The sequence below is a fragment of the Palaemon carinicauda genome, chromosome 6 (assembly GCF_036898095.1).
Source record: "Palaemon carinicauda isolate YSFRI2023 chromosome 6, ASM3689809v2, whole genome shotgun sequence".
Taxonomy (NCBI): Eukaryota; Metazoa; Arthropoda; class Malacostraca; order Decapoda; family Palaemonidae; genus Palaemon; species Palaemon carinicauda.
In genome coordinates this window covers 7,024,848-7,051,021 of record NC_090730.1, presented here as the reverse complement: position 1 = coordinate 7,051,021, position 26,174 = coordinate 7,024,848, and the positions used below count along the sequence as shown (strand labels likewise).

General features: G+C 39.0%; 1 protein-coding gene across 5 annotated transcripts in view; it reads right to left on the bottom strand.

Moving 5' to 3' along the window:
• Window positions 1-6,850: 6,850 nt before the first annotated feature.
• Window positions 6,851-26,174, bottom strand: part of PDZ-GEF (PDZ domain-containing guanine nucleotide exchange factor) — a 120,294-nt gene continuing 100,970 nt past the window's right edge. For 4 of the 5 annotated variants that reach the window (XM_068374942.1, XM_068374946.1, XM_068374945.1 and 1 more), the window contains 5 exons: window positions 22,861-23,034; window positions 22,444-22,506; window positions 19,424-19,462; window positions 14,716-14,853; window positions 6,851-7,822 (listed from right to left, as the gene is read on the bottom strand). In XM_068374942.1, the coding sequence (XP_068231043.1) occupies window positions 7,788-7,822; window positions 14,716-14,853; window positions 19,424-19,462; window positions 22,444-22,506; window positions 22,861-23,034 (449 nt within the window). In that variant the 3' untranslated portion in view covers window positions 6,851-7,787. The remainder of the gene's footprint in view (window positions 7,823-14,715; window positions 14,854-19,423; window positions 19,463-22,443; window positions 22,507-22,860; window positions 23,035-26,174) is intronic. The other variant, XM_068374944.1, reaches the window with a different exon arrangement.

Below are 26,174 nucleotides of genomic sequence, written 5' to 3'. Positions count from 1 at the left end.
CAGGCTCTCCTTCAACATTACCCAGTCAAGGGTATGAAGGGAAGTCTTGGCTTCAGCCCTGAGTTTGTCGCCAAAACTCAAAACCCGTCTTCTAGCAATCCAAAGTTTTTGTCGTTTCAGGTTGCAAGTCTCAGAGAAGTAACAAAAGATCCTGATCAGCTGTTACTGTCCTGTAAGGGTATTGAGAGCTTAGCTCACATGCAACAGATCCACTAAATATCTGTAACATCTTTTGGGTATTACTGGAAGAAACAAAAAGGTTTTCAAGAACACCATTGCCTTCTGGTTAAGGGAAGCAATTTCACGTTCCCTTTTTTCTCCGGCTGAAAGTGGAGTATGAATAAAAGCTCATGATATCAGAGGTATCAGTACCTTTTTAGCCTTTTCACAAAACTTCTCTGTGGCCCCAGTTTTTCAGGTGGCAGTTTGGAAACATCAGACAATAACCTTCACTGCCCATTACCTACAAGATGTAACCCACAGGTCCATGGAAATCTTTACCCTTGGACCTGATGTCACTCCTCAAGCAAGTGGTTTAGCTACCTCAGCTCCCTTACAAAACAAGTAGCTTTGGGTCAAGGGCGGAGGTTACGAGTAAGCTTGGGTTGAAAGTGATAAATGACTGGATTTTTCATTTTTCTTTCAATCTTCTGTCTGGGGGTAAAGCATCAGGAGTATTACAAGCTGGACTCATCCTGAAGTGGAGGTAAGACCACCTAGCTTTCAGCTACCTTATGATTTTCTTAAGAGGGGGTATCCCCCTCTGTCTATCACTCATATCGAGGGGGGTTTGTGTGTTGTATCCATGTAAACCCACTGATCCATATTATAGCCTTATCAAGTTTGCCAGGTTACAACACAGGTTGATGCCCAATTTAGTTCTTTGAAACGCAAGCAGTGTTCCAGTCTTTTTACAAGTTGGTTCACGAGGTATAAGGAGACTTGATTATTATCTTTGGCTCCCAGGACCTTCGTAAGGAAAGGTCTTCAATAATAAAGAATGATTGTTTGAATTATCTATTAGGAACAAGTGAAAAGTTGAAAAAAAAAATATTTTTCCTAACCATTCAAAGCAGAGTCCTTACTCAAATTTTCCCATCATCCTCATCACCACCACCACCACCACCACCACCACCACCACCACCACCACCACCACCACCACCACCACCAAATGAGTTCTAGCTGCAAAGTGCTTGGTATCACTAGCGGCCCCGCGGTACAGGCAACTGCCTCCTAGCGGCCCTGCGGTACAGGCAACTCCCTCCTAGCGGCCCCGCGGTACAGGTAACTCCCTCCTAGCGGCCCCGCGGTTTTACGAGCCTCAGCGCAAGCACCGACAGGCAGACTCTTCTTCGTCGCGTTCCCCTCCCCGCATGTGCAGACTAGCGCGCTCCCCGGACAGGTCTAGGAGTTCTTCTTTTTCAGCCCTACAGGCGAACCTTCGTTTGTCGACTCCTCCTAGGGATCCCTCGATCCCCTTCCTTCTAGAGGGGGTGTCCGACAGTGCGACTGTCAGACAGCAGCCCTGGTTCGGCACCTTAGTCAGAGCCCTTGTGCAGGCGATTAAGCCCGCCCTCTCTGATTCGGGTCACGAACCAGCGGCAGCTTCCTCCCCCCTGAAGAGGAAGAGAGGAGTCTTTCCTGTGGAACCTCCTCCGAAGCCTATTCTGTCTCCGCGCAGATCCTTTCGCAAGGATCCTCCTCCCCCTCAGACCCTCTCGCCCTCCCCTGCGGAGGAGGATTACCCCTCCTCATGAGAGTCGGATGAGCCGGAACACTCCCCCATCGCACCAATGGGGGAGGTTCCTCCTTTTCCCGAGAGGTCTTCTCGTCCAGAGGTGGAGAAGGACCTGCCCCCTTCGCTTCTCGAGTCCTGTATCCCGCCCAGGAGCGAGCCTAAGGACTAAGACGATCCCCAAATCGTCAGCGTGGATCAGGCAGGAGCAGTCTAGAGCCGCCGAGGATGTCCACGTGTCCCCCCGGAAGAGCCACTGGGGACGGGAGACTTCGCTACAAGTCCTTTGGGAGGAGAACACCAAGAGTCAGAACACGCGTTCTAGCAGGTCCTGACCCTCATGAGGAACCTTAACGGGATCTCAGATCCTGAGGTCCCACCTCGTGAAGGGAAGGACATGGTCCTGGACCGCGTCTACGACACTCAGAAACCCTCTAGGGCCAGTGCAGCTTTGCCCTGGTCTCAAGGGATGAAGAGTGCCAGGGACAAGGTCGAGGGCCAGCTCTCTCAGCTTGCCTCCTCCAGCAGATCGAGTGCCGGTAATAAGCTCCTCCCTCCTCCTCGAGTCCATCAGAGGAGGCACTTCGAGATCCTCGAGGAGTCTTCTCTGAGTCTTCCCTTACACCACTCCGTGGAAGAACTCACAGGGGGAGTCCCACTTGAGAGAGACTCCAACCGGCACGTGTCCTCCTCAGCCACTGAGATCCTGAGCCAGGAGGTCACCAAGTGCGCCATGCAGGCGGCTTCGTGGCTCGACATCTGGCTGGGGTCTCTGGGCATTCTGGTGCGGTCCGAGGACCTCTCCAAAGAAAGCACCAGGAAGGCGCTGGAAACCTTTCTTCTCTCGGGCACACGACCATTGAGTTTCTGGCCCACCAAGTCTCGAGCTTGTGGGCCAACACGATCCTCAAGCGTCAGGACACTGTGACCGAGAGGTTCTATCATAAGGTACCCAGTGCGGAATTTAGCAGGCTCAGATACTCTTCCGTTCTCGGTAAGAGCCTGTTTAAGCCTAAGGACGTGGAGCTCACTGCCGAGAGGTGGATGAAATCCAACCAGGATTCCCTCATCCACAGGGCCCTGACATCGAGTCCCTACAAGCCTCCAGCAGTCCAGCAGCCCCGTCCCGCGAAGGACACAAAGAAGACGACCACCGCAGCGAAGCCCAAAGTGTCTAAGCCCTTTCCTGCCAAGAGCAGAAGGGGCAAGAAGTCCTCCAGGGGAGGCAAAAACCCTAGAGGTACCAGCTGAGGCCGGAAGCGCTAGGGTTGGCAATCCCCCTGCATGTCCACCAGTGGGGGGATGCCTTCAGAGTTGCTCGACAAGGTGGCAGCAACTTGGGGCGAATGACTGGACGATCTCCGTGATCTCTCTAGGTTATCGCGTCCCGTTCACAGCCTCTCTACCTCCCCTGACAGCGAACCCAGTGTCGTTGAGATCTTTTGCCATGGGATCGGCAAAAAGGCAGGCCCTCCGGGCCGAAGTCCAGACCATGTTAGAGAAGGACGCTCTCCAGGAAGGTGTAGACGGGTCCCCAGGCTTCTACAGTCGACTCTTTCTTGTGAGAAAGGCGTCTGGAGGCTGGAGACCAGTCATCGACCTCTCGCCCCTGAACGGGTTTGTCAAGCAGACTCCGTTCAGCATGGAGACGGCAGACACGGTCAGACTTGCAGTGAGACCACAAGACTTCATGTGCACACTGGACCTGAAGGATGCGTACTTCCAGATCCCAATCCATCCATCTTCAAGGAAGTACCTGAGATTTTGCCTAGACAACAAGATCTACCAGTTCAAGGTGCTGTTTCGGTCTCTCCACAGCTCCTCAGGTGTTCACCAGAGTTTTCACCCTCATCTCTTCATGGGCCCACAGAATCGGCATCCGTCTCCTTCGTTATCTGGACGACTGGCTGATCCTAGCAGATTCGGAGGCAACCCTTCTTCGTGGTAAATCTCGAGAAGTCCTCTCTGCAGCCTTCTCAGAGACTGGTATAACTAGGCATGGTCATAGACACCAATCTCCACAAAGCCTTCCCATCAGACGAAAGGATAGCAAGGCTGAGGAAGGTTGCGAAACCTTTCCTCAATCGAGAGGAACTCACAGCTCAATCGTGGCTTTGTCTCCTCGGCCACCTCTCCTCCCTGACCCGTCTCGTCCCCAACAGCCGCCTCAGGATGAGATCTCTCCAGTGGCGACTCAAGTCTCGGTGGAGTCAGTTGGTGGGTGGCAGACGAGAACATACGAAAGGGAGTCGATCTTCTCGTCCCTTCCCCGGATTTGATGCTGTTTTCGGATGCATCAAACAAAGGGTGGGGGGCCCACATTCTGAGCCACAGGACCTCAGGCCTGTGGTCAGAATCAGAAAAGTACCTTCACATAAACCTGCTAGAAATGAAGGCCGTATACCTGGCACTTCAGAAATTCCACCAAGTCCTGGCGGGCCACTCTGTGGTGGTGATGAGCAACACCACGGTCGTGGCTTATATCAACAAGCAGGGAGGTACCTTTTCGGAACAGCTATCCCATCTTGCAGTAGAGATCCTGAGATGGTCCGAAGTCCACTCGATTTCACTAGCGGCTCGCTTCATTCCAGGCAAAAGGAATGTGCTCGCCGACAGTCTGAGCAGAGCGACGCAGATAGTGAGTACCGAGTGGTCTTTGGATCCTCAGATAGCCAACAAAGTCCTGACTTTGTGGGGTTCCCCGTTGGTGGACCTGTTCGCTATGGCGCTGAACACCAAGCTCCCACTGTACTGCTCCCCAGTCCCGGACCCCAAGGCTCTCTGGCAAGATGCCTTCCAACAACGGTGGAACAACGTCGATGTGTACGCCTTTCCCCCGTTCTGTCTGATGAAGAGGGTACTCAACAAGACCAGAACATCGGTCAATCTCTCAATGACCTTGATAGCTCCGCTATGGCATCATGCAGAGTAGTTCCCAGACCATCTGCAGCTCCTCACAGAGATCCCGAGGGAGCTCCCTCCACGTCGCGAGCTACTCAAACAACCACACTCCAACATCTACCACAAAGCCGTAGCTTCGCTTCGGGTTCACACCTGGAGACTATCCAGCATCTCCTCACAGAGAGAGGATTTTCGCAACAAGTTGCTTAAAGGATGTCTGGCCACCTGCGCAAGTCATCCGCAGGAGTCTACCAGGCGAAGTGGCAAGTTTTCTGTGGTTGGTGCCATGGAAGGGGTATCTCTCCCCTCGATGCCACTTTACCAGCAATAGCGGAGTTCCTCGTTTATCTGCGGGAAGAAATGCGCCTTTCAGTCCCGGCGGTGAAAGGCTATTGCTCAGCCTTAAGTCTTGCCTTCAGGCTCAAAGGAATGGAAATTTCCTCCTCGCTGGAACTGTCTCCTCTCATACGGAGTTACAAGCTTACCTGCCCTCAGTCGGAAGTGAGACCTCCTCCTTGGAACGTGGTTAGAGTTCTCAGGTCTCTTAAGAGACCTCCCTATGAACCATTACACCAGGCTTCTGATAGCCACCTTACCTGGAAGACTGTGTTCCTGCTAGCTTTGGCCTCGGCCAAGCGAGTCAGCGAACTTCATGGTCTCTCCTACGACGTCGCCCATTCAAGGGGATGGGGGGAGGTAACGTTCAGTTTCGTCCCTGAGTTTGTTGCCAAGACTCAGAACCCGGGAGTGCCAGACCTAAGGTTCGACTCCTTCCAGGTTTCGATTCTCCGTTCTGTAATAGATGACCTAGACCATCTCCTACTGGGCCCAGTCAGGAGTCTGAGGTTGTATCTTGAAAGAACAGTTGCAGCCCGCCCCCCGGTGCGAGCTTTGTTCGTGAGCACTGGGGAAACAAAGAGGAGGGTCACCTGGAATACCATCTCGGCCTGGATTCGCAAGGTAATTCATCTGGCCCTGAATCCTGACCCTCCTCCGTCACGTCGCCCTAGGGCGCATGATGTCAGGGGCGTGGCTACGTCCCTGGCCTTCAAGAAGAACTTTTCGGTGACGCAGGTCCTTCAAGCTGGGGTGTGGAAGCGTCAGACCACCTTCACGGCCCACTATCTGCAAGACGTGACACACAGGAGGCTCGATACGTTCTCTATCGGCCCTGTGGTGGCTGCACAACAGCTGGTCTAACCTCAGGCTCCTTATTGGACAAGTAGCAGAAGGTTGAGGGCATTGTTACCCAGTTTTAGTATGTGTGAATGAAAAGATGTCTGGACCTTTTCTTTTCTTCATCCTCTCCTCCCTTGGAGAAAACAGCATCCTGGGTCCTTTGCACAGCTGACCTCGAACCTCTGCAGGTAAACCATGCTCCTTTGTGTACCTAGTATTAAGTTGTAATACTGTCATGTCCCCATACCCTGACGAGGTGGTATTGGGAGAGTCCTAGCCTAGATTTCCATCTGAAGAACTCCAGGTCAACTTCCTAGGACGAGTCACTGCTCACCTTCACACACAACTTACGTAGGCTGCAGCAGTCTCACAACTGCCTGCGAGGAGCAGGGGCCCCCTCAACCCACGAGTTCTTCCAAACTCGGGTACGGGGTCCCCGGGCAAGTCAAAGCCAGTATGGCAGGGGACTTACCACCCTTCCTAAGGGTTAAGTCACCCCCATGTAAATAGCGTGGTTTGTATTTCAGTTACGGAACAAATGACAAATTCGTAGATAATTTGTATTTTTCATAACTATACAAACCTTAGCTATTTACAGTTATGTGCCCGCCAGCCCTGTCCCCCAAGATAAGTCCTACCTCTAAGTAAAGTGAAGTATTCACCGGTGTGTGTGAGGAGGGAGGGGTAGCAAGCTACCCCTCCCTACCACCTGCTAACTAGCGGCGGGGTAGGAAACCCTCGTTAAAACTTTTATGGCTCGTCGTTCAGCTACGCCAAAGTAATTACCCCATGTAAATAGCTAAGGTTTGTATAGTTAGGAAAAATACAAATTATCTACGAATGACATTTTGTATTGCCTGCATTGTGCTGCAGTAAAATCAAAATGTCTGGAATCTTAGTGCTAGTTCAATAAACTTCAGCTAAAAAATTTACAACTTGTGGATCCTTAGTGCTAGTTCAATAAATTTAAACTTATTACACAACATTGAAAATTTATTACTTAAAATATGTAGATGTAGGGCAGGGAAAAAAAAATTACAAATTAAAGTTTATTTGTACATTTCCAAACAAGCCACCAAAAAGGGCCATCAGTTATGGAAGAGTGAAATATTAAACAAAATATAAGTATCCTCAGCTGAGCACAGAGTCCCTTTATATACTATTTTATACAAACATCAGACTCGTTCAACCTGAATACAGGGAAAATACAATAAAATACATTACAATAATACATTACTTCTGGATGATATCAGATTCTTTACTCCTGTACAGTTTTAATCTACATTTTAAAGAAAAATGACATGATGATACCCTAACTCTAGGGAATCCAAGCAACATGCATTTCCATGATATCACCGAGGTGGAAAATAGTATCCTTAACATTAATTTAAAGGACTTCTAATGACTTAGTCCACACAGTGGGGCAATTTGGACGACAATTGGTTTTGGCTGGCTTTAAAAGTCTAGGGACAACAGGAAGTAATCACATTTACCGATGCTTACAAACATAATAAACTTTTGAGACATAATCAGTAAGCATCATAAATTTCTCTCCGAGACTAATAACTAAATATTATGCATATCTAATTTAAGGACAGGGAATAACTCTATAAATAGATACATGGATTCATACAAATGCATGGTCCACATGTATTTGTTTTATCCATATTAAAAATATTTCATCTGTGCCCCAGTACCTCGAGAGCTTATGAACTGATTCCTTATCCAACTTATATGAAAAAAAAATCTAGTATGAGATATAACTGCAGTTACAACCAAATATATATAAATAAATATATTAATTTCCTATACAAAATTCATCAGTGATAAGGATACATCAATTCTAAGACCCATAAATCTTTGGTTTATTTTTCACACTTATCTGATAACTTGCAAGAATTTTTATTCCTGCTTAAAGAGTAAGATACTCTTCAAATAACTACAGAAGACAGTCATAATAGAACTCTTCTCTTTACACAGCTGATACTTGAGCATCTTCCTCTTCATCTAGAAAGAAAAATTATCCTGTCATTAGAATGATATATTTTGTTCTAATATATACAGTAATTACCTTAAAGCTGATATCTTTCAGAAAATAGCAAACAAATTGGACTAAACTATTTGAGAAGATAGATGGAATTTTTCCAAAAACTTGATTTTTTCTTTTCTTAACCATCTTCCCTTAACAGCTTTATTTATATTTTGATAAAAATGAGATATTCCTTGATTGAGTACATAGAAAATAAAATTTAAAAACAAAAAAAATTCAATTTTGTTATTTCTATACTAACCCGATGTTTATACTGCTGCTTTTACAGAAGCTCAGTATATTGATATACAGTATATATACCCCTAAGATAGAAAAAAAATCAATTTCTTTCCTTTCAATATACATGCCTCTAATAAAGTAATGAGACACTTGTGGTTAATGGCAATAAGCAATTTAAAAATTGTCTCTGGTATGAGAGACAAAGAAAATGCGTGTCAAGATCACCCAAAAACAATCCCTTTGAGTAACAGCACAGCAATTGTTAACAGATCCTCAGCAATAGACCGACTTGTGTTCTGATATCCAACTAGGCAATTACTTTTATCAATTACATCTACATCAGGCCAATAAATAGAGGAAGAAATAAAAGAAAGGTTGAACGTAGACCCCTGGCTAGTACAGTGGTAACGTACAGTATTCACATGGCATCAAACTGATCCCAGCTTGGGACCATGAGTTTAAGCTGGGTTGGGCACCCCAGTGGGGGCAGGGGCTGGACTTGCCCGTCTGACGTTCAGGTGAGCATCTATTCTTATAAGCAAACTGAAGTCAGACACCTTTACTTCAGAGACTTTCCCAGCATTGAAACATGTACCTGTTCTTCTTTCTTAATCATAAGAGACACAGACTGATACCTGTATTCTTGTCTGATAATACAAAATTGAATCCAAATCTTTATAAAATCTGTTAATTTCTTCAAATTTGTCAAAGTTATCAGCGCCTCCCTTGTTCAGTACGGGGAGGGTGGCCTTGTACTCCCTGGTTATGTACGAGGTCGAGCGATGATGCATGTCTGAAAACACAGCCACGATCTGCTCTACTCGACACTAGAACAAGATTAGGTAACTGATTAATCTCGTAAAAGTCAAAATGTCTTTGAAATATGGCAGGCTGACAGACTAAACGAGACTTAGAATTACCAGCCTTTGAAATTGGAATAAAAACTGACTATCCACATCAAAAAGGAAGAAATGACAGGTATACATAGCCTTGGAGGAAGGTGTCTCCGAATACTTTGAGGAAAAAACAGCATAATACACACCTTGAACAACTTGGGTAGTTTTTTGGCAACAAGGATACGTAAGGTTTAAAAGGGATATTTGTTTCTACACATATACAATCCCTCGTCCTTAGTATGGGTAGATTATGGGGACAGCTAGTAATGGTCAATGAAGGACACTAGAATCTCTAGCAACCAGTGTCACTGTTAGCCTCTGTCTGACAGCACACCTGAGGCTTCATTCAAATTCTGATTATTGTATTGAACAGACGTGTTCTCGACGCCATCCAGCCGGCTTTAAGGTCTGTGCAGTTTTATTCTAATATTCTCACTTTTTATCATTGCAATACGAGTGAACAATAAAATGCAGACTTGACCAGGACTGCTGGACTAACATTGTGGAACCTTTATAAAATAGGTTAAGGTTGATCCTAATTCTTTGTGTCTGACGTGCACATAGCAGTGCTGCACTTTGGATTCCTCTTGTAATGTGTTTAGGGAATGGTTGCCCTCCCAGTGACTGAGATTTCAGTGTAGGAAGAAAAAAGCCAAGTGTGATCTATATTCTTCAACTTTGTCAGCAAAATCCTGACTTCCAAAACTTGCTACTCCGGATCTTTTTCAGTTAACTCTGGAAGGAAAACCAAAGAGGACCAGTGACCTTTGTTTTCAAGAGCAATCGTCCAAGGCGGTAGACTCGCATGTTTAATCAAGAGAAGCAGGGAAGTCTACGCTTCAAGATGATCTCTGATTGCCAGCTTTGGATATCCCGGCCATTGAGCTTACTCCGGCTAGAGCTCTCCAAAAAACTAATGAAAAGCGCCCTGTTTGACCATCGAAGCGCTCTGTTGCATCATTGCCGCCAATGAGCGATATATATTTCAGCACATTCAGCATACTGTACAGCTCCCTAGAGGTTCCAAAATACAAAATAGTATTTGCTATGGGATAAGCACTTTGAAACCTTATAAGAACTCTGTGATGGGAGAGAAAGAGTATAGTTGTAATCTCAAAACATTACTGTAATAGGAAGGAATAAAAATATAGAACACATTAGTCAAGTTTTATTGAAAATTACTGTTCAAGATGTGCTCTTTGTAACCGTAGCAGTGGCTTCATTTATTTTTCTAAGAACAGTACTTTCAATATCTGCTAAATGAATAAAATTAGTACAGTGTAATCTGGACAATGATGTGATAGATTAAACATTTCTCTTTGAGACTTAGGAGAGGCCCTTGGGAGATATGGAAGTGAGAGGACAGTTAAGAGTATAAGGAAGTGAGAGGACAGTTAAGAGTATAAGGAAGTGAGAGGACAGTTAAGAGTATAAGGAAGTGAGAGGACAGTTAAGAGTATAAGGAAGTGAGAGGACAGTTAAGAGTATAAGGAAGTGAGAGGACAGTTAGGAGTATAAGGAAGTGAGAGGACAGTTAGGAGTATAAGGAAGTGAGAGGACAGTTAGGAATATAAGGAAGTGAGAGGACAGTTAGGAATATAAGGAAGTGAGAGGACAGTTAGGAATATAAGGAAGTGAGAGGACAGTAAGGAATATAAGGAAGTGAGAGGACAGTAAGGAATATAAGGAAGTGAGAGGACAGTTAGAAATATAAGGAAGTGAGAGGACAGTTAGGAGTATAAGGAAATGAGAGGAGTTAAGAGTATAAGGAAGTGAGAGGACAGTTAGGAGTATAATTAATGAGTTTAGATGAAGAACAGAAGTGGGTACAGATGTAAAAACTTCATATGTTAAAAGCTGAATATATTAATTTTTAGGCCAAAAAATTACTTTCTTCCTACCAGAATACAAACCATCGTCCCTAACATAGGAGAATGTTAACAGCTAAGCTGGAATACAGCAGTTAGAAATTATAACGACATTCTCTCTAGCTTGGATATTGGCAGCTTTTCTAATTTGGCTTTTTCTTTTCCAGAATGTTTGAACTTCAAGCATTTATTGAGGATGCCTGCCAAGGTACAGAAGTGCTCAGGTTGAGCCACCTAAGACCTGTGGTAGCTTTATTAGCGCAAAGGGCCAGCTCCTCATCAGTTATGACCGACCTGCAAAGGACACTCTTGAGGCCAGGCCGCCTCCTGCAATAACTGATGGAAGTAATCACCCTCCCAATGGAAGACATATGCAGGAGGGGGAAAAAGTCCAATACGGATTCTTTGCCTTCGGGATCATCCACGAATTAGAAGAAGACATCATTTCTCCTTTCACCATGGATACTCTGCCCTCAAAATCTTCTCCCTTGACTTCCTCTGGGGGCTGAATGAGTAAGAGTAGTAACCCATCAACCTTAGGGCAAGCCATGGGGCAATGAGATACTTCTGTTTCCCCTAGTGACCTTGAGGCTGCCTCCTCCTTAGAGAAGCCTTCTTCCTTTCAATATTGTGATGCTTTATGTTTACTTAAGTGCTCCTTGGTTCACCTTCCAAGGTTCACTTTCAAAGGAGTAGTTGAAGCAGGTTTGGTGCTCAAGACACCAGCAGGAACATCTGGTAGGCCCCTGCTTCAGAGAATTTAAGACCTTCCATTTCATCTCCCACCCACATTTGGAGTTTTCAGAAGGAGACTTGCCTCCCAGTCTTCCTTCCCAAGGGCAGCGCCCTTCGTCACCTTCCCAGAGGCTTCCTAAGTTTAGTCCAACAGGAATTCTTTGCCTTCGGGATCATCCACGAATTTGAAGAAGACCACATTTCTCATTCCACCATTATTACTCTGCCCTCCAACTCTTCTCCTTTGACTTCCTCTGGGGGCCGACTGAGTAAGAGTGGTGACCCTTCGACCTTAGGGGAAGCCCTGGGGGCAATGAGATATTTCTGTTTCCCTTAGTGACTTTGAGGCCTCCTCCTTAGAAGAACCTTCTTCCTTTCAATATTGTGATGCTTTATGTTTACTTTGGTGCTCCTTGGATTACCAGGTTCACCTTCAAAGAAGTTGAAGCAGGTGCGGTACTCCAGACACCTATTTCAGAGAATGTTAAGCCTTCAATTTCGTCTCTAACCCACATTAGGAGTTTTCAGGAGATTTGCCTCCCAATCTCCCTTCCCGAGGCCAGCGCCCTTCGTCACCTTCCCAGAGGCTTTCTAAGCGAGTGCCTGACCCTCACAGGTCTCCTCTTTCTGAGCACTGTCTCTTCGGAGCATGCTTGCAGGGTTATTGTACAAGGATTGTACGCGAGTCTCCTCTTCACCACCTATATTGTTGGTAACATCCTCCAGAGACAACTCTCTCTCTTCTTCCATATGAACCTCTCCATCGTGCGCCTCAACCAGACGAGCTTTAACTTGTAGCACCTTGCCCTCCAGATGTGCTTCACCCTAATATGCCACATCCAGATCTGCTTTGCCCTTTAGCGTCTCATCCACCAAGGACACCTTACGCGCTTCTCCTTCATGAGTTTCTACTAGATGCACCTCACCTACACACATCTCATCTAGATACACATCAATTTTACCTTTTAGACAGTCCCCTCATGAGCGGGAATGCATTAGATGCGTCACTCTTCAATGTGCCAAGACGTTACTTCTGATGGAGCTAGATTAGTTTCTCCTGAGTGCACTAGGCACTTGTACCTGAATACATAGAAGTGTGTTCTCCAAAGCAATCAAAAGATCCCACTCGGAATGCACTTCTAAATGTTCTAGTATTCTAGACATGTTTCCCAAGAACATTCTTTCTTGGAACCCTCTCCTTCGGAAGGCACCACTCATCGACAAGACGCGAGTCATCCAAGCACATCAGGCGTCGAACTCCTGCCGCGTCTCCAGCTCTAATGCCAAAAGCAACCAGATCAGCAGTTCCTCCAGAGTTCAACACTTAATGTATAGAACACCATCTAATGTCCATTAAGTTGGACACTTGGAGATATAATTTGGGAAAGGAACAGGATACACCACCTCAAGGTTATACTCGTTGAAGACCCATAGGGAATCTCTCCCTCTCCGAGAGATATCGCCCTATTGGATACAACAATTACAGACTCTCACCGATTGATTTTACGACATCTTGCTCCCTATCACCCAAGAGATGAAAGAAGGATGACGGTGACCAACAACCTGGCTAGGTTTTGATCATCATCAAGAAACAGGAAGGGTACCCTCAGTTATCTCTCTCGCTGGAAAGAGAGCAAAGACTGGAAGGCAGTTTCCAACCAATGGATCCAAGGATGCCCAAGTGGATTCTGGCCTCTCAATCCTTAGGGGACCTCGACTAAGACGCAATAACAGTTTCCATTCTGTCTTAGTCATTTGTCAGGGTAGCAGGGAGAGAGATTGTATCAGACAACAACCACTCTCGGGGCCGACAGAGAGCAGCCTGAATATAATTTTAGAAATTGAGGGGATTTGGATTCTTCAAGCAGCAGGGTAGTCTGACTCCACCTTCCTCCAAGTTCTTCTCTGTGTCTGGAAGCCTTTCCCCCTCCTCCAAAGGGTAGGAAGGTGGATATAGACCATCTTTGCTGTGCACCTGGCAGCTTTGGACAATGTGGATGCACAAGTTTCTGGATAGAAAGACCTACAAAACCACTGGTACAAGTGGTGGTATGATCCTTAGCTCTATCAGCATCCCAAATGCAAGATTTCCGAGTATACAGGGTCACGTTTTCCATCCAGCTGGAACTGGAATTTCCTCCTGCCTAAGGACAAGTCTCCTATGTAAAGCACAATGGTTTGTATCTGTGTAGGAACAGATGACAAATTTTTAAAGAAATGAGCATTTTTCCTTATTATGCAAATCTTCACTCACTTTCCCACCAGCATAAACACCCCCCAAAAGTCCCAACTTCTATAGAAGTGTTTTGTCACCAAGCCAGCAGAGGGGCTGTTGCCAACCTGCTACCAACATGTAACTACCAGATGGTTGTTGACAACTCGTTATAATTTTTAACTGCTATATTCCAGCTTTGTTGTTATCCATCTCTTATGTAAAGGACTTTGGTTTGTATAGTCAAGCCAAATACAATTTACTTTAAAAATGTCATAGATACAAAGAAAATTAATTGAAATAGGAAAAATATACAACTCATCTACCCTCAGAAACTCACAATATAAAGAGGAGTACTGAGGAAGCGATATGGTAAGAGATTACTGTATTACAAAAGAAAAAAATTAAATAAAAAAAAAATCTGGAGGAGGTACTGTACACATAGATGCTAAATAGCACTAGGTCAGTGACAGAACTGAAAAGACAAAAGCTTCTGTGAAGTACCCCTGTCGAGGTTAATGCCATTAACAGCCAGTTTGTCTTAATACTGAACTAGTGGTTGAAGAAGCCTATTGAAAGGAAAGAAAATGGGAAATTTTTAGAGGAACCATCATTATAAAACCAGGCTGAGGGAGAAGCTTATGAACATTAGGGAAGTTTCATAGAAAAATAATAAAATAAAATAAAAATTAATGCTAACCATTATGGTGGAATTATTATTTTTAAAGGGATGAAGATTTGCCAGCCCAAAAAATAAAACGTGACTCCTACAAAGCTGGCTGTAGGAAACCTTTATATATGTATTTAACTCTTGAGCTATTTTTAGTTTCCACTTATCTATAACCTTTAAATAGATTTTATCATCAATATAATCGTATCAATGTCAAAATAATAAAATTAAAAAAAAAAATTATGCTAACCATCATGATGCGAATGATGATAATATTGCACTCCATCATGTGACAGTGCTCGCCCCATTTGTTTCATCCTTTGTTGGGTTGCCACATAGTCTGGAGGAACACCCGGTGTCCCGCGTCGAACACGACTGTTACACAAACCTGAGGAAATTTGTTGGTTGGTAATTTCATGAAGAAAAAGGCATTGAATACATATTTTCATCTATTACACACAAAATACGATATACTGTACAGTAATGTAATCCAGCCTATCCTCATTCTTTATTTACTTCAATGGTAACCGGGAAATGTTTTAAGAGGGATTTTATATTTGGATTTGAAAATACCAATACGGATTATGCAGCTTATAGCTATGTCACTAAAACGGGATGGTGTGAATATGCAAGCAAAATAATTGTACACCACCACAAAATTTATATGTACCAACAATAACTACTGGGTAATAAGTTTATTGTATACAGAATTTACTTGTTGTATGAGTTTTAATCTTCCTGCATTTTGTAAAAAATTATTCAAAATGTAGCACTGCAGGTTTCCATAGGCATCATGCTTTCTTGGAGTTTAATATAATTAATACTTAATTCATTTTTAATAAATGCAATATTCTAAAACAGGTATTTTCAAAGTTTATTTCAAATTAAGGTAGTTTGAAAGTTAACTTTAAAGGTTTACTTTTAAAGTTCAAACTGCCTTATAGTGAATTAAACTTGCAAATGGCCCTTTTGTGCATTATACTGAAATAAACTACATATTAAGTAAAGTACTATAGATAATATAATTTTATACTATAATGAACACTACAGTGAGTACTACAGAGAAATTAATTTCCCTTTTATAATTAATATGCTAATAGTTCTCGTCTAACTACAAGTTCTCCCTACATGAACCACCTCTTAAAAATTAAAATTGATTCAAGTTTGCAACAGCTAATGAAATGATTTGAAAACATTTTATTTTTTGTACAAAATAATGAACATGTTAACAGAATAATGAACATGTTAACAGAAATTCATGTGAAAGCCATGATAAATATTACAGTATTACGAAAGATGGTATTTCACCAATGCATGTATGTAATATGAATGTTGTTGCTTGCTTTCTGTCGTAACACTTATAATGTTTGATAAAATCACACCCTGTTTCACATCCAGAATTGATAAGTATGGAACTAGAGACATAACCTTATGTATAGATATAGTATGCATGTGTATGGCAAAAATACCATCATGTAGCCAAACATTACGATCCATTGAAGGGAAACAAAGTTCATTTGCAATGGCTAGGAACCATGAAGGGTACATTAAACTGAAGTAATTATACTCATGAACAATGATAGGGGTATACAAAAATTAAACAGTTGGATACACAATATTCACAACTTGGATGTTTTACCTGTTAAAATAAACTATTCACTGTGTAAATACACCAATTTCACTATTACATTAGCACATACTATTTCTCATTGCAAATCTTTTTAACCCACTGTCACTTGACCAAAACCTTATAAACGAATAAATGTAAACTAGTACTGCTGTCATCCTGGTTTGGGTCTTTAGTTACTATAAAAAAAACACCATAAAAGATCATGTTACTTGCAACACTGTTCCTAATACAGTATCCTATATTTCCTTGTAAAAATTTTAAGATGAAAATAATCATCTTAGATTTTGCTGTTACTGAATGGATAATGGATCTCAAGATTCTCATGAGGACATTTTATGTGCCATAACAAGTTTCCAATTAGTGTGTTAATCAAATATCTCTTCTGAATGCTATCTAATATTGCCCATCCCAAGCATTTGTGATAATGATCTCACTACTCATATATCCATTCCTAGGACCATACTTGTAAGAAATACTTAATAAGTTTCAAATAAAAATTGATTTCCTCACCTACTGGCTACAGAATATTTACTTTGTAATTTATTACTTTAAGAAATAAAAATGCTTAATTAAATGGTATCACCTCACTTTAAACTTGTCTAGTTTGCAGTTTTGTTTGGTAAAATCAAAATAATTCCTCTTTTTCAAGCAATGTTAGTCTAGGGTCAAATTGAATGGAGCACAAAGTTATATGAGAGGTCCCTCAAGCTGACATAAATTGATAGTCCCATTCTTAAAACTTCAGTGGCACTGCGTCATACATCGTATTAAATTTTAAAAATAACCTTCATTCTTTCATTTTTTGCCCTGATATATTTTCCCAAGTCTTTGATACTCTGTCCAACTCCTTTTTTAAATTACAAATTACATATATTTCCTTTTATTTCATGAAATTTTTCCATAACCCAACCCTCTTTCCTACATCATAATATTGTTATTATTATTACTTCATGAAGAATCAAGACAATTTCAACCACAGTCATTGAAATTTAAGATGCTATTTGTTTTTCAAGCTTTGGTTGGCAATGCCGAGGTCCATCGCCTCTTTCTTCCCTAAAAGGAACAAGTATACTGCATACTCATCACTGATGAATATGGCAATGAGAATTAATATAGACCCAAATAAGACTGATCACAACCAAATAACCTTTCAAACTACTTTTTGCCAATTCCAGCATTACTTGAAAACACTTGTTATCACTTACATTTCTTGAAGTTATAGGTTATTCATATGTCAAATTGAAAAGTAATTCTCAAAAATATTGTCTTGAAACCTAACTTTACTTTGATATTTCAAATAATTCTAGTGTCACAAATACCTTATCACAAATAATTCTTATTTTACTGAGAATGTGAAGTAATGCATGAAATGGGTTTCGTGTTTCAAAATCATACTTGAGGACAATCATCACCACATAAAATTACCCTCAGCTTGGAATTCCACATGTAAATTGGTCAGAGTAGGGAGCTAGTGAGTCTAGTAACAGATAAGTAAAATATGAGTACAGTACTTGGCAAATAACTCAAATAAATAAATATTAATAAGATAAACAACAGGAATTATGTGATTAACTCTAACAAATGTCAGAGTTTGGTAGAAATATTCACTGATCTGTCACTCAATAAATACAATGGGGAAGGTTAACAAAAGTGGAAGACAGCAAAATATAATTCCAAAAATACTTTAAAAACATAAACCAGAATTGCTTTGAAACTATAGTGCAAGATTCAATAGTTGAACCTAAATACTGCACCAAGAAGTACTCTGACCATTGTAAACTAAACACCGATTGTTCACCGAGCATTGAAATCACATTTAGATTCAAGATTTAAAGAAAATTATTTTAATTTGAGGTGCTTCACAAAAACTTCATTGCATAAAAGTTTCAAAACCCATCCAATCCACTGTGCACTAATGTATCACACAAGAGCTCAACATCGCTGGTTACGGCAACACTTGTTAAATTCTCAATGCTTTACTTAGAATATTTTAGCTTCGTTAAGATAATTATACGAGCCTATTTCACCTGCATACAATTATAGGTTTCGAGTACTATGAACAACTTTGCTTCATAGACATGAAAAACTTAAAAAAATCAGATGAACCTTTAAAGATTGGAAAAACTCTGCCCTCTTAACTCCAATTGTGTGGTTGCGGATCTCAAATATGGCTTTATGCCCGCTTTCTGTATACTGTACTGTAATTTGTTTATGGTTAGAATATTACCTTTTGGTTTCAATAAATATGTTTGAAATTTTATATATTATTTACAATATTTTTTTTTTTTCTATTATAAATTTCGCCATTAAAGAATTACACAGCATTATATCCTATTATAATACTGTAGTATATTTCTTAGATAAGCATTATTCTTTGCCATATCTGATATGCATTTGAATACATTAACATTTAGAGGAGGAAGCATATTACAGTAATCATAATCTGGCCAATCTATGGAAATATAGTAGTACTGCCAGTGTTTTTTTTTAAACAATGCAAGACATTTATATCAAAATTACTTTAAAAATTCAAAGCTAATTACTATTTTAATGGTTTAAGATGTGGCCTTTTTATGGTGTTATTACTGTATGTAGTTACAATTATGAATGTAAATACACAACTGAACATAACATCCACATTAATTTCCTATTTTGTACTTGAACCTACATCTGAATAAGCTTTATAGAGCAATTGTTATAGAAGTGTTGTTAATATGTAAACTAATATCTCAACTCTCTAGTTTTACTTAAAATATCTTGAAAAGTTTGTGCAATCAATTTACATTGTTGTCCATTAGGTGGACAAATATTGAAATGGCTCAGACAATAGCAGCACCTCACACCTTTCTCCCTGTTTCAGTTAATGTATGAACTTCAAAAGATATTCCCAAGATATTTTTTTTTAGAGATAGTTGGCAATAAAATCATCATTTCACAAATAAAATGTTATTATGAACTATTGAGTGGAGTAAAGTAATTATTTCTAACACTATCATATGTAAGCCCAAGCTAAATATATTTCAAAGGGCTAGTATGGTCAAACTAAAGGATAACTATAGTGTATGTTATTCAACAGCAATCATTTGAATACAAGAATTTCATGAAGCACTTCAAAAATTACTGATATGAATTTATTTGTACAATATATTTACATGAATAATGTATATAAATGTTATATAAATCATACTTCACACTCCTGATAATTTAAGGACTATGAAATATTAGCGTATGGACCCGTAACAATTAGGTAAAAGCATGCTTCTGTGAGTATTGTAGTTTCACATTACATCATAAAGGGAAGACCAGGAAGACCAAAGTAAATGCTTACAATGTTGCCGCATATTGTTGAACATGAACCTCTTCTGGGCTAGGGAAAAGATTTTTAATAAATAACATACATTGGTTATTTCTCGTATCAGGTTAAAAGTAAAGACACCTAAGTGAATGAGTAGCTCTAAATATCAAAGTCATTATACTTTACACTGAAATTAATACAGTTCAGAATTATTTCTCACAGCTGGCACAAGTTTATCTTAATAAATATGCATTGTAACACAAAATGCACATGGTACACACGAAACATTCTTGGCCAATGTATGTCCATGAATTATTCGCTAATTCCTATAAATGAAATTAAACTATCGCAACAGATTTAGCACAGCTATCATGATTATGGGCTAAATTTGTATCTAAATAGTTTAGTGACCAACCATGTAAGTTATGTCAATGAACTAAGTACAGTACTGGAGCAAAATTTTTCGATGTAATTAATACATTTAAGAAAAATAGCTACTGTACATGGAGATCTATCAAAATTGCTGACCTAGCTGTAAGCTCATTATTATTTAGAATATATTAAATATAACCTTTAAATTGAATTATCTGTAATATGGAGATCTGAAGTTGCCAAACTGCAAGAGAGAAAATAAACAATTTGCTTCATCAGAAATCTTTTTTATAGGTAAGTAAAACTGACATACCTTTGTTATGAAATAAAAACAACATGTTTTGAAAAACATGAAAAAGGAAAAAAGTACTCTATTCTTGGAGAAAATTATATAAAAATTATATAAAGATTCAAGTTCACAATTATTAAGCTCATGAATATCAAAACTAGACTCATTAGGCTGTAGCATTATTGCCATCATTCCTTCTATAACCAAACAGCCTAGTCTTCTCCGGATTTCCCCTGAACTAAAAGAAAGCCTTCGTTTAAGCTTTGAACTTTAATCTGTTCAACAACCTTGAAACATATTTCAAAAGACAGAGTAAGATCTACACATTCCTCACAAGATTATCTGAAATAGAAAAATGTTCCTGGAAGAGGATAAAGATCATTATCTGAAATAGAAAATTGTTCCTGGAACAAGATAAAGATCATGACCATGATCATGTACAACAATGTAGGAAAGGCTAGCAAATCCGGAGAAGACATACCCTTTCATTCCAAAAACAATGTTTAGACTGAAGAGCGATATGACAAGCGCATCATGTTATTTTGCTAGACACTGATAAGTCTCATTACTTATAAAAGGCTTTAACATATGAGAAGGAAAGAAAACAGGAAATTTCTGTAGTTTAAGGGATAACATTGACATTGCAAGATTCCAGAGACAAAAGCAATGTGAACATCAAGGGAGATTCATTGAAATAACTAACTATTCCTACTGGAAAATGTTCTTGATGGCTATAGCTTCGCTTTGCTTTGGAAATATTCATAGGAAATGTTTGCAAATGGCATGAAAGGTAAACCACACAACAGCTTGTGTTGTCAATTACCTTCATACATGTAATTCGATAAAAAATTCAAGCACAGAAATCCAAAGTACTATAAAAAGAGATCAGCAAGAACACACAACCCATCAAAACATTTGTGAAACTTTAAACAAATGATTCATAGAGATGTCTCTATTCATTAAATGAAGAAAGTTGTAAGTCAGTAATTAAAAATATGCACCAATTTACACTTTATCATTTAAAAACTGCAATAACTAAAAAAATCTTAAACCTGACCCAGTCATTTACACAAAACTAATGTAGGCAGAGAGGTCCTATTTTAGAATTTTGTAAACATTTTTTGTATAATTAAAAAATTCAAGTAAATGCATGATTGAAAAATGAAAAAAATAATCACTGATTGAACTGGATAACTATTCAGAGCTACACAAGTTATACATTGTCAACAGAAAGTTATAAATAGGTATAAGCGTAATCAAATCAAATGATATATTACATTAACAATTCAACTAATACACAGCATTTCCTATCTTCAAATAAATCATTCAATCTGATGGTTACTGTAAAACAAGCTGGCCCTATTTGTCAAAATGTGTTATTCATTGCTTCCCTAAAAGTTGCAACCAAAAAAGTACTTCTATAAACCTAAAAACAAATGCTCACTGGAAAATCACTACAAATAAAATACAAAACTTTAGGCTATTAATTCCTGTCAACAATAAAAATAATCATGTTCCTTAATGACATAAATTCTTAGAACATGCTATTAACCATTATAACTTTAGCAACAAGTCTTATGACCAATAAGTAAAGATTGAAAAAATTTGTAATAGTGCATAATGTCAAATTTAAAAGTAGGGCAACTTTCTAGCAAGTTTTTGGAAAACTTATTTTGATTTCTTTCTAAAATGAACAAACTTCCTTGACACCAACGAAAACTCAAAAATTACAATACCCTTTACTAAAACCATTTATATATACCTATAATTTTGGACTACCACATACTTCCTAGCCACACCTAAGGAATATGCTGTTATCAACTTTACCATAACTATTTCCAAGACAAAAACAGAAAGTACTCTCAGGTAGATACAGTATCGGAAATGTAACAAAATAAGAAAATTGTATTATAGTGTACTTTCATTTTAGTATTTAGTGTATAATATGGCAAACCAATATAAAAACAGCGACATATCAATAGTATATAAATATAAACAGAATATTTAACTAACCAATTTCAATAACATTCTTTGAAGTTAACTCTTGTGTTTACAATGTGTGAAGTGAAAATTTAAAAGTTGTTTTTAAAATTTACCCCAAAGAATTGGGTACAACTCTTAAAGAGCATTTAGATTATGGTGACAATGCACGTTTCATCCCACAATCACCACTAATGAACTTATTAGTGGAAATAACTATCCGATGCATAGATCTTTATATTCAAGGCAACTTATAAAACTTGTGTAATGAAAAAACAATCCAGCGATACACTTTAGCATCAAAGCTGTATGTAAATCGTTCTATTATTTTTTTACATACAGAAATAAAACTGATGAGGGTGTAGCGCATCACGATATAAAGTAAAAATAAAACCTTAATAAAAATACTCACCTGCTGTTGGAATAGGTGGTAAAACAGGGATTCCATGAGGAAAAGGTGGTCGTGGCCTTGATTCTGTAAAATGAAGGAAAAATTCTTGTAATTATTCCTTGAATAATAGAGTTAGTATTAATACTATATTACTATTACATGCCAAGCAGCACCATATTTAGGAAAGCAAAATTCTACAGACCCAGTGGTGCTCCAATAAGGAACAAAGTCCTTATGCAAGCAAAAATACTCGTAGAGAAGAATTAAATGAATACCACTGGTGATGTTTTTATGATGTCTTGATGAATTGAATTAAAAGCTCAAGACAGACACAACTGGCAAAATCTAACCAAGGCCCTTGTGTGTCAATAGGCATAGGGGGAGATGATGATGATTACTGACCATATTGAAAACAGGTCTGCTGGGTTCTGTACTTACCAGGTTGGTGAGAATAGCGTCGGTGCTGGGCTGGAGGAGAAGAGTGGTAATGCCACTCGTGGCTTGTAACTCCCCCAACTTCCAGCGAGGAGGAGGAGTGACAATCAAAATGGGTAGAGATTCCAGAATCTGACTCTCCAGGACCCACTTGACATTCATTTGAAGTCACAGAACCTGCATTTAAAAACAATAGTTAGTGATAATAATCCTGTAGGTGTCTAACATTTACAAATAGCTTATAGCAGGAGACTATGGATTACTGATCAAGACCTTGAGTTTTACATTTCATAAATCAAACCTAGACCACTCGCTCTGGGTTGCCTGGCTATTAGGGAAAAATAAGAAAGAAACTATATGATATCTTTTATGGCAAGAATCCACCATGGACCCTCATGGCAAACTGCTAAATATAGGTGGAAGATAGTTATAATAATTAGTTAAACAAAACTGAGTCTTCTCTCTTGCCTTCCATAAGGGTTGCCTAAGATTTTTTTTTTTTTTTATGAGAAAGAGTAGTATGGTAGTAGAGTTTAAAGATAATGGTTGAGAAGCAAAAGACAGAAAGCAATATGGCTGATACTAAAGGGACCTTTATTACCATCTACAATAAGTAGCATATTTTTGCAAAGATGACTGATGAACTCAACATTTCAAAGAACTACATTGAATTTCCCATGGTTCTTGAAGATTTTACTATAAAAGATTCTGGATAAAAATCATAAAATCTGTCAATTTAATCATTTGTCTGCAAGAAATTGTACTAGTTAAGAAGTAGCAATGCAGGAAATATCGGATAAAAAGAGATATATGAAAGTGAACAGGTATAAAGAAATGTAGCTGTAGGATGGAAGGATACTACTAGGAACCTACGCTACTATGCTTTATGCTATGTGTGAGATGCTCTGTTGACAATACCCAATACAAAAAATACCTCAAGACAAGAAACCATCATTAATCAACTATATATAAACTGACTAATGTAATAATAGTAACACCCTCTTAAATGTGTATGGTCGTTAAATTTATTTTAATACAAACACTTAATGAAACACTAGACTGCCATGTTGAGATTTGCACTGCAGAGGTAAGAACCATGAAAATAATTGCAATTATATAATGACCTTAGTAAATCTTTCCTAATTTGTAAAATCATTTTAAATAAGTGATCAATACAAGTCTTGCCATACATTCCCTCAACATTTACACCGTTTCCAAATCTAGCAACAAATGGAAATTGAATAAACAAAGACTAAAAACCATAACATTAAATAATAAGGAAATATTTGATTTTGAGTATGACTAAATAGTAGTATTTCAAAAAAATACCCTTTACCTAAGTAAATAGAATAACATTTAACTAATGCTGTATAGCATTTTATTACCATATACATTGGTTAAGAGAGTAAGGAAATGTACGGCGTAATGATCAAAAGAAAGGAAAAAATTCACTCTACTATATTTTAATACAAAATCCCTCCCACAAGAGTAAGTGACACATTTTTTTCTGTAGAACTAATAATAAATTATGATATAAGTAAAATACAGTATATCAAGGCTATCCTTAATTTACCTAACAAGACTGTCTACCTTTAGATATCATTGCATAATTTATAACTCTCTCAAGCAATAAGAACCTTAAAAGTACAAAAAAAATCTATTGAAAGAATCTCAATCTAACTAGCATGCCATGTGAATAAGTCACAACAGCATTCAATATTTAATAATGTATTTGCATGCATAAACAATTTTCAGAAAATCCAACAAAATGCTGTTCATTATTATGGAAATTCAGATCATGCTCATATACCATAGTTATATTTGAAAGAAAAGCACTATGAAAAAAACACATTTCCCAAAAATGTTCAGGCACTAGCAAACAGGTCATGAAAATATATCCATTTAAAAATGATGATTCCCTTGGTGAAAATAAAAACTCACAAATCCTGTTATCAAATACACACAAACAAATTATGCAATAAATAAGACTCGAGACTCCATATTTTTGCGTAAATATAAAGGTAGGTCACACAAACGAAAGATTCAATCGCTATGTAATTAAACCATATATTCATTATAGAGTGGTACAGCCTAAATTAAAATTGTGTTACCAGACTCATGAACCAAACTACTGTCCTAACAACTAAATGCTACTATTGGAACAATCCTTGATACTGTAGTTTACAGCTAACGTTCAGAAGTACATCCTCTGCTTTTAGGAGGAAGACAAAATTATCTGATATCCTGAAGCATTTGGCTTTGGAGGGTTACAGAAAAAAAAAATTATTTTAAAATGAGAATTGAATAAACAAATCATATTCTAAACTACTTCAAAAATGGCTCTCAGCAATCACTTTTACGAACAAGTCCACGATGTTTCTATTCTAAAACTAACTTAGTTTTGCTGAAATTTCATGACTTGGGAGTTACACTTTAACAAACAAAATTACCCTTGGAAAACTTGTCCTTTGTAAGTATATGCAATATAAGAAAGTATCCTATGAATCACTACCTAATCTTAAAAATTTGAAATCCTGTAATCCTACGTGAAAGAGGAGAATGATTAAAATAGCCGAAATTAATATTACCATCCCAGGAGGTTTCAAATATATGTACATGAAAGTTGAATCAACAACCATAATTAGATGAAAGATATAATTAAAAGCACACTTACTGAATTTGAATTAAGAGAGAGAGAGAGAGAGAGAGAATCTATAATATTTTAACCTAATAAAAAGATCAATTGTTGACAATCTAAATTGGCCACAATTATGGAAACAAAACCAAACCCATACCGAAGAGCTGTGAAATTTAGAGCAGGTTACATCTATAAAATGCAGGATATATTATTGATGAAAATTTAAAAGGATAAGAAAGCAATCCTGACTACTTATCTTTTGCATCAATACCTTACTAGATTTGGTATCATTGGGGAAGGGGGGAACATCCTTGCTCCCCTGATAAAACCATAATTATTCAACTAATCCAGGGCAAGGAGTCACCACTCTAGAACATGCTTCTTAAAATCCACCATGATGTAACCTCTGGAAGTTACCTTTATGTCTAAAATACCAATTAAAGGATAAATTAAAATTGCCTTCATTGGTTAATATACAGAAACAAAAAAGAATTTTAGTAATGCAATAAGTAGATGATTAAACTCTTCCTATGGATCACAAGATTTATGCAGTCCTATTCTAGGAATATACTAAAAATACTCTTTTTAATATACAGTACTTTGATAAAATAGGGGGTGGTATTTATATGCCATCTAATATGGCAGATGTTTTTGTTGTTGTTAATTTTACAATCAAAAC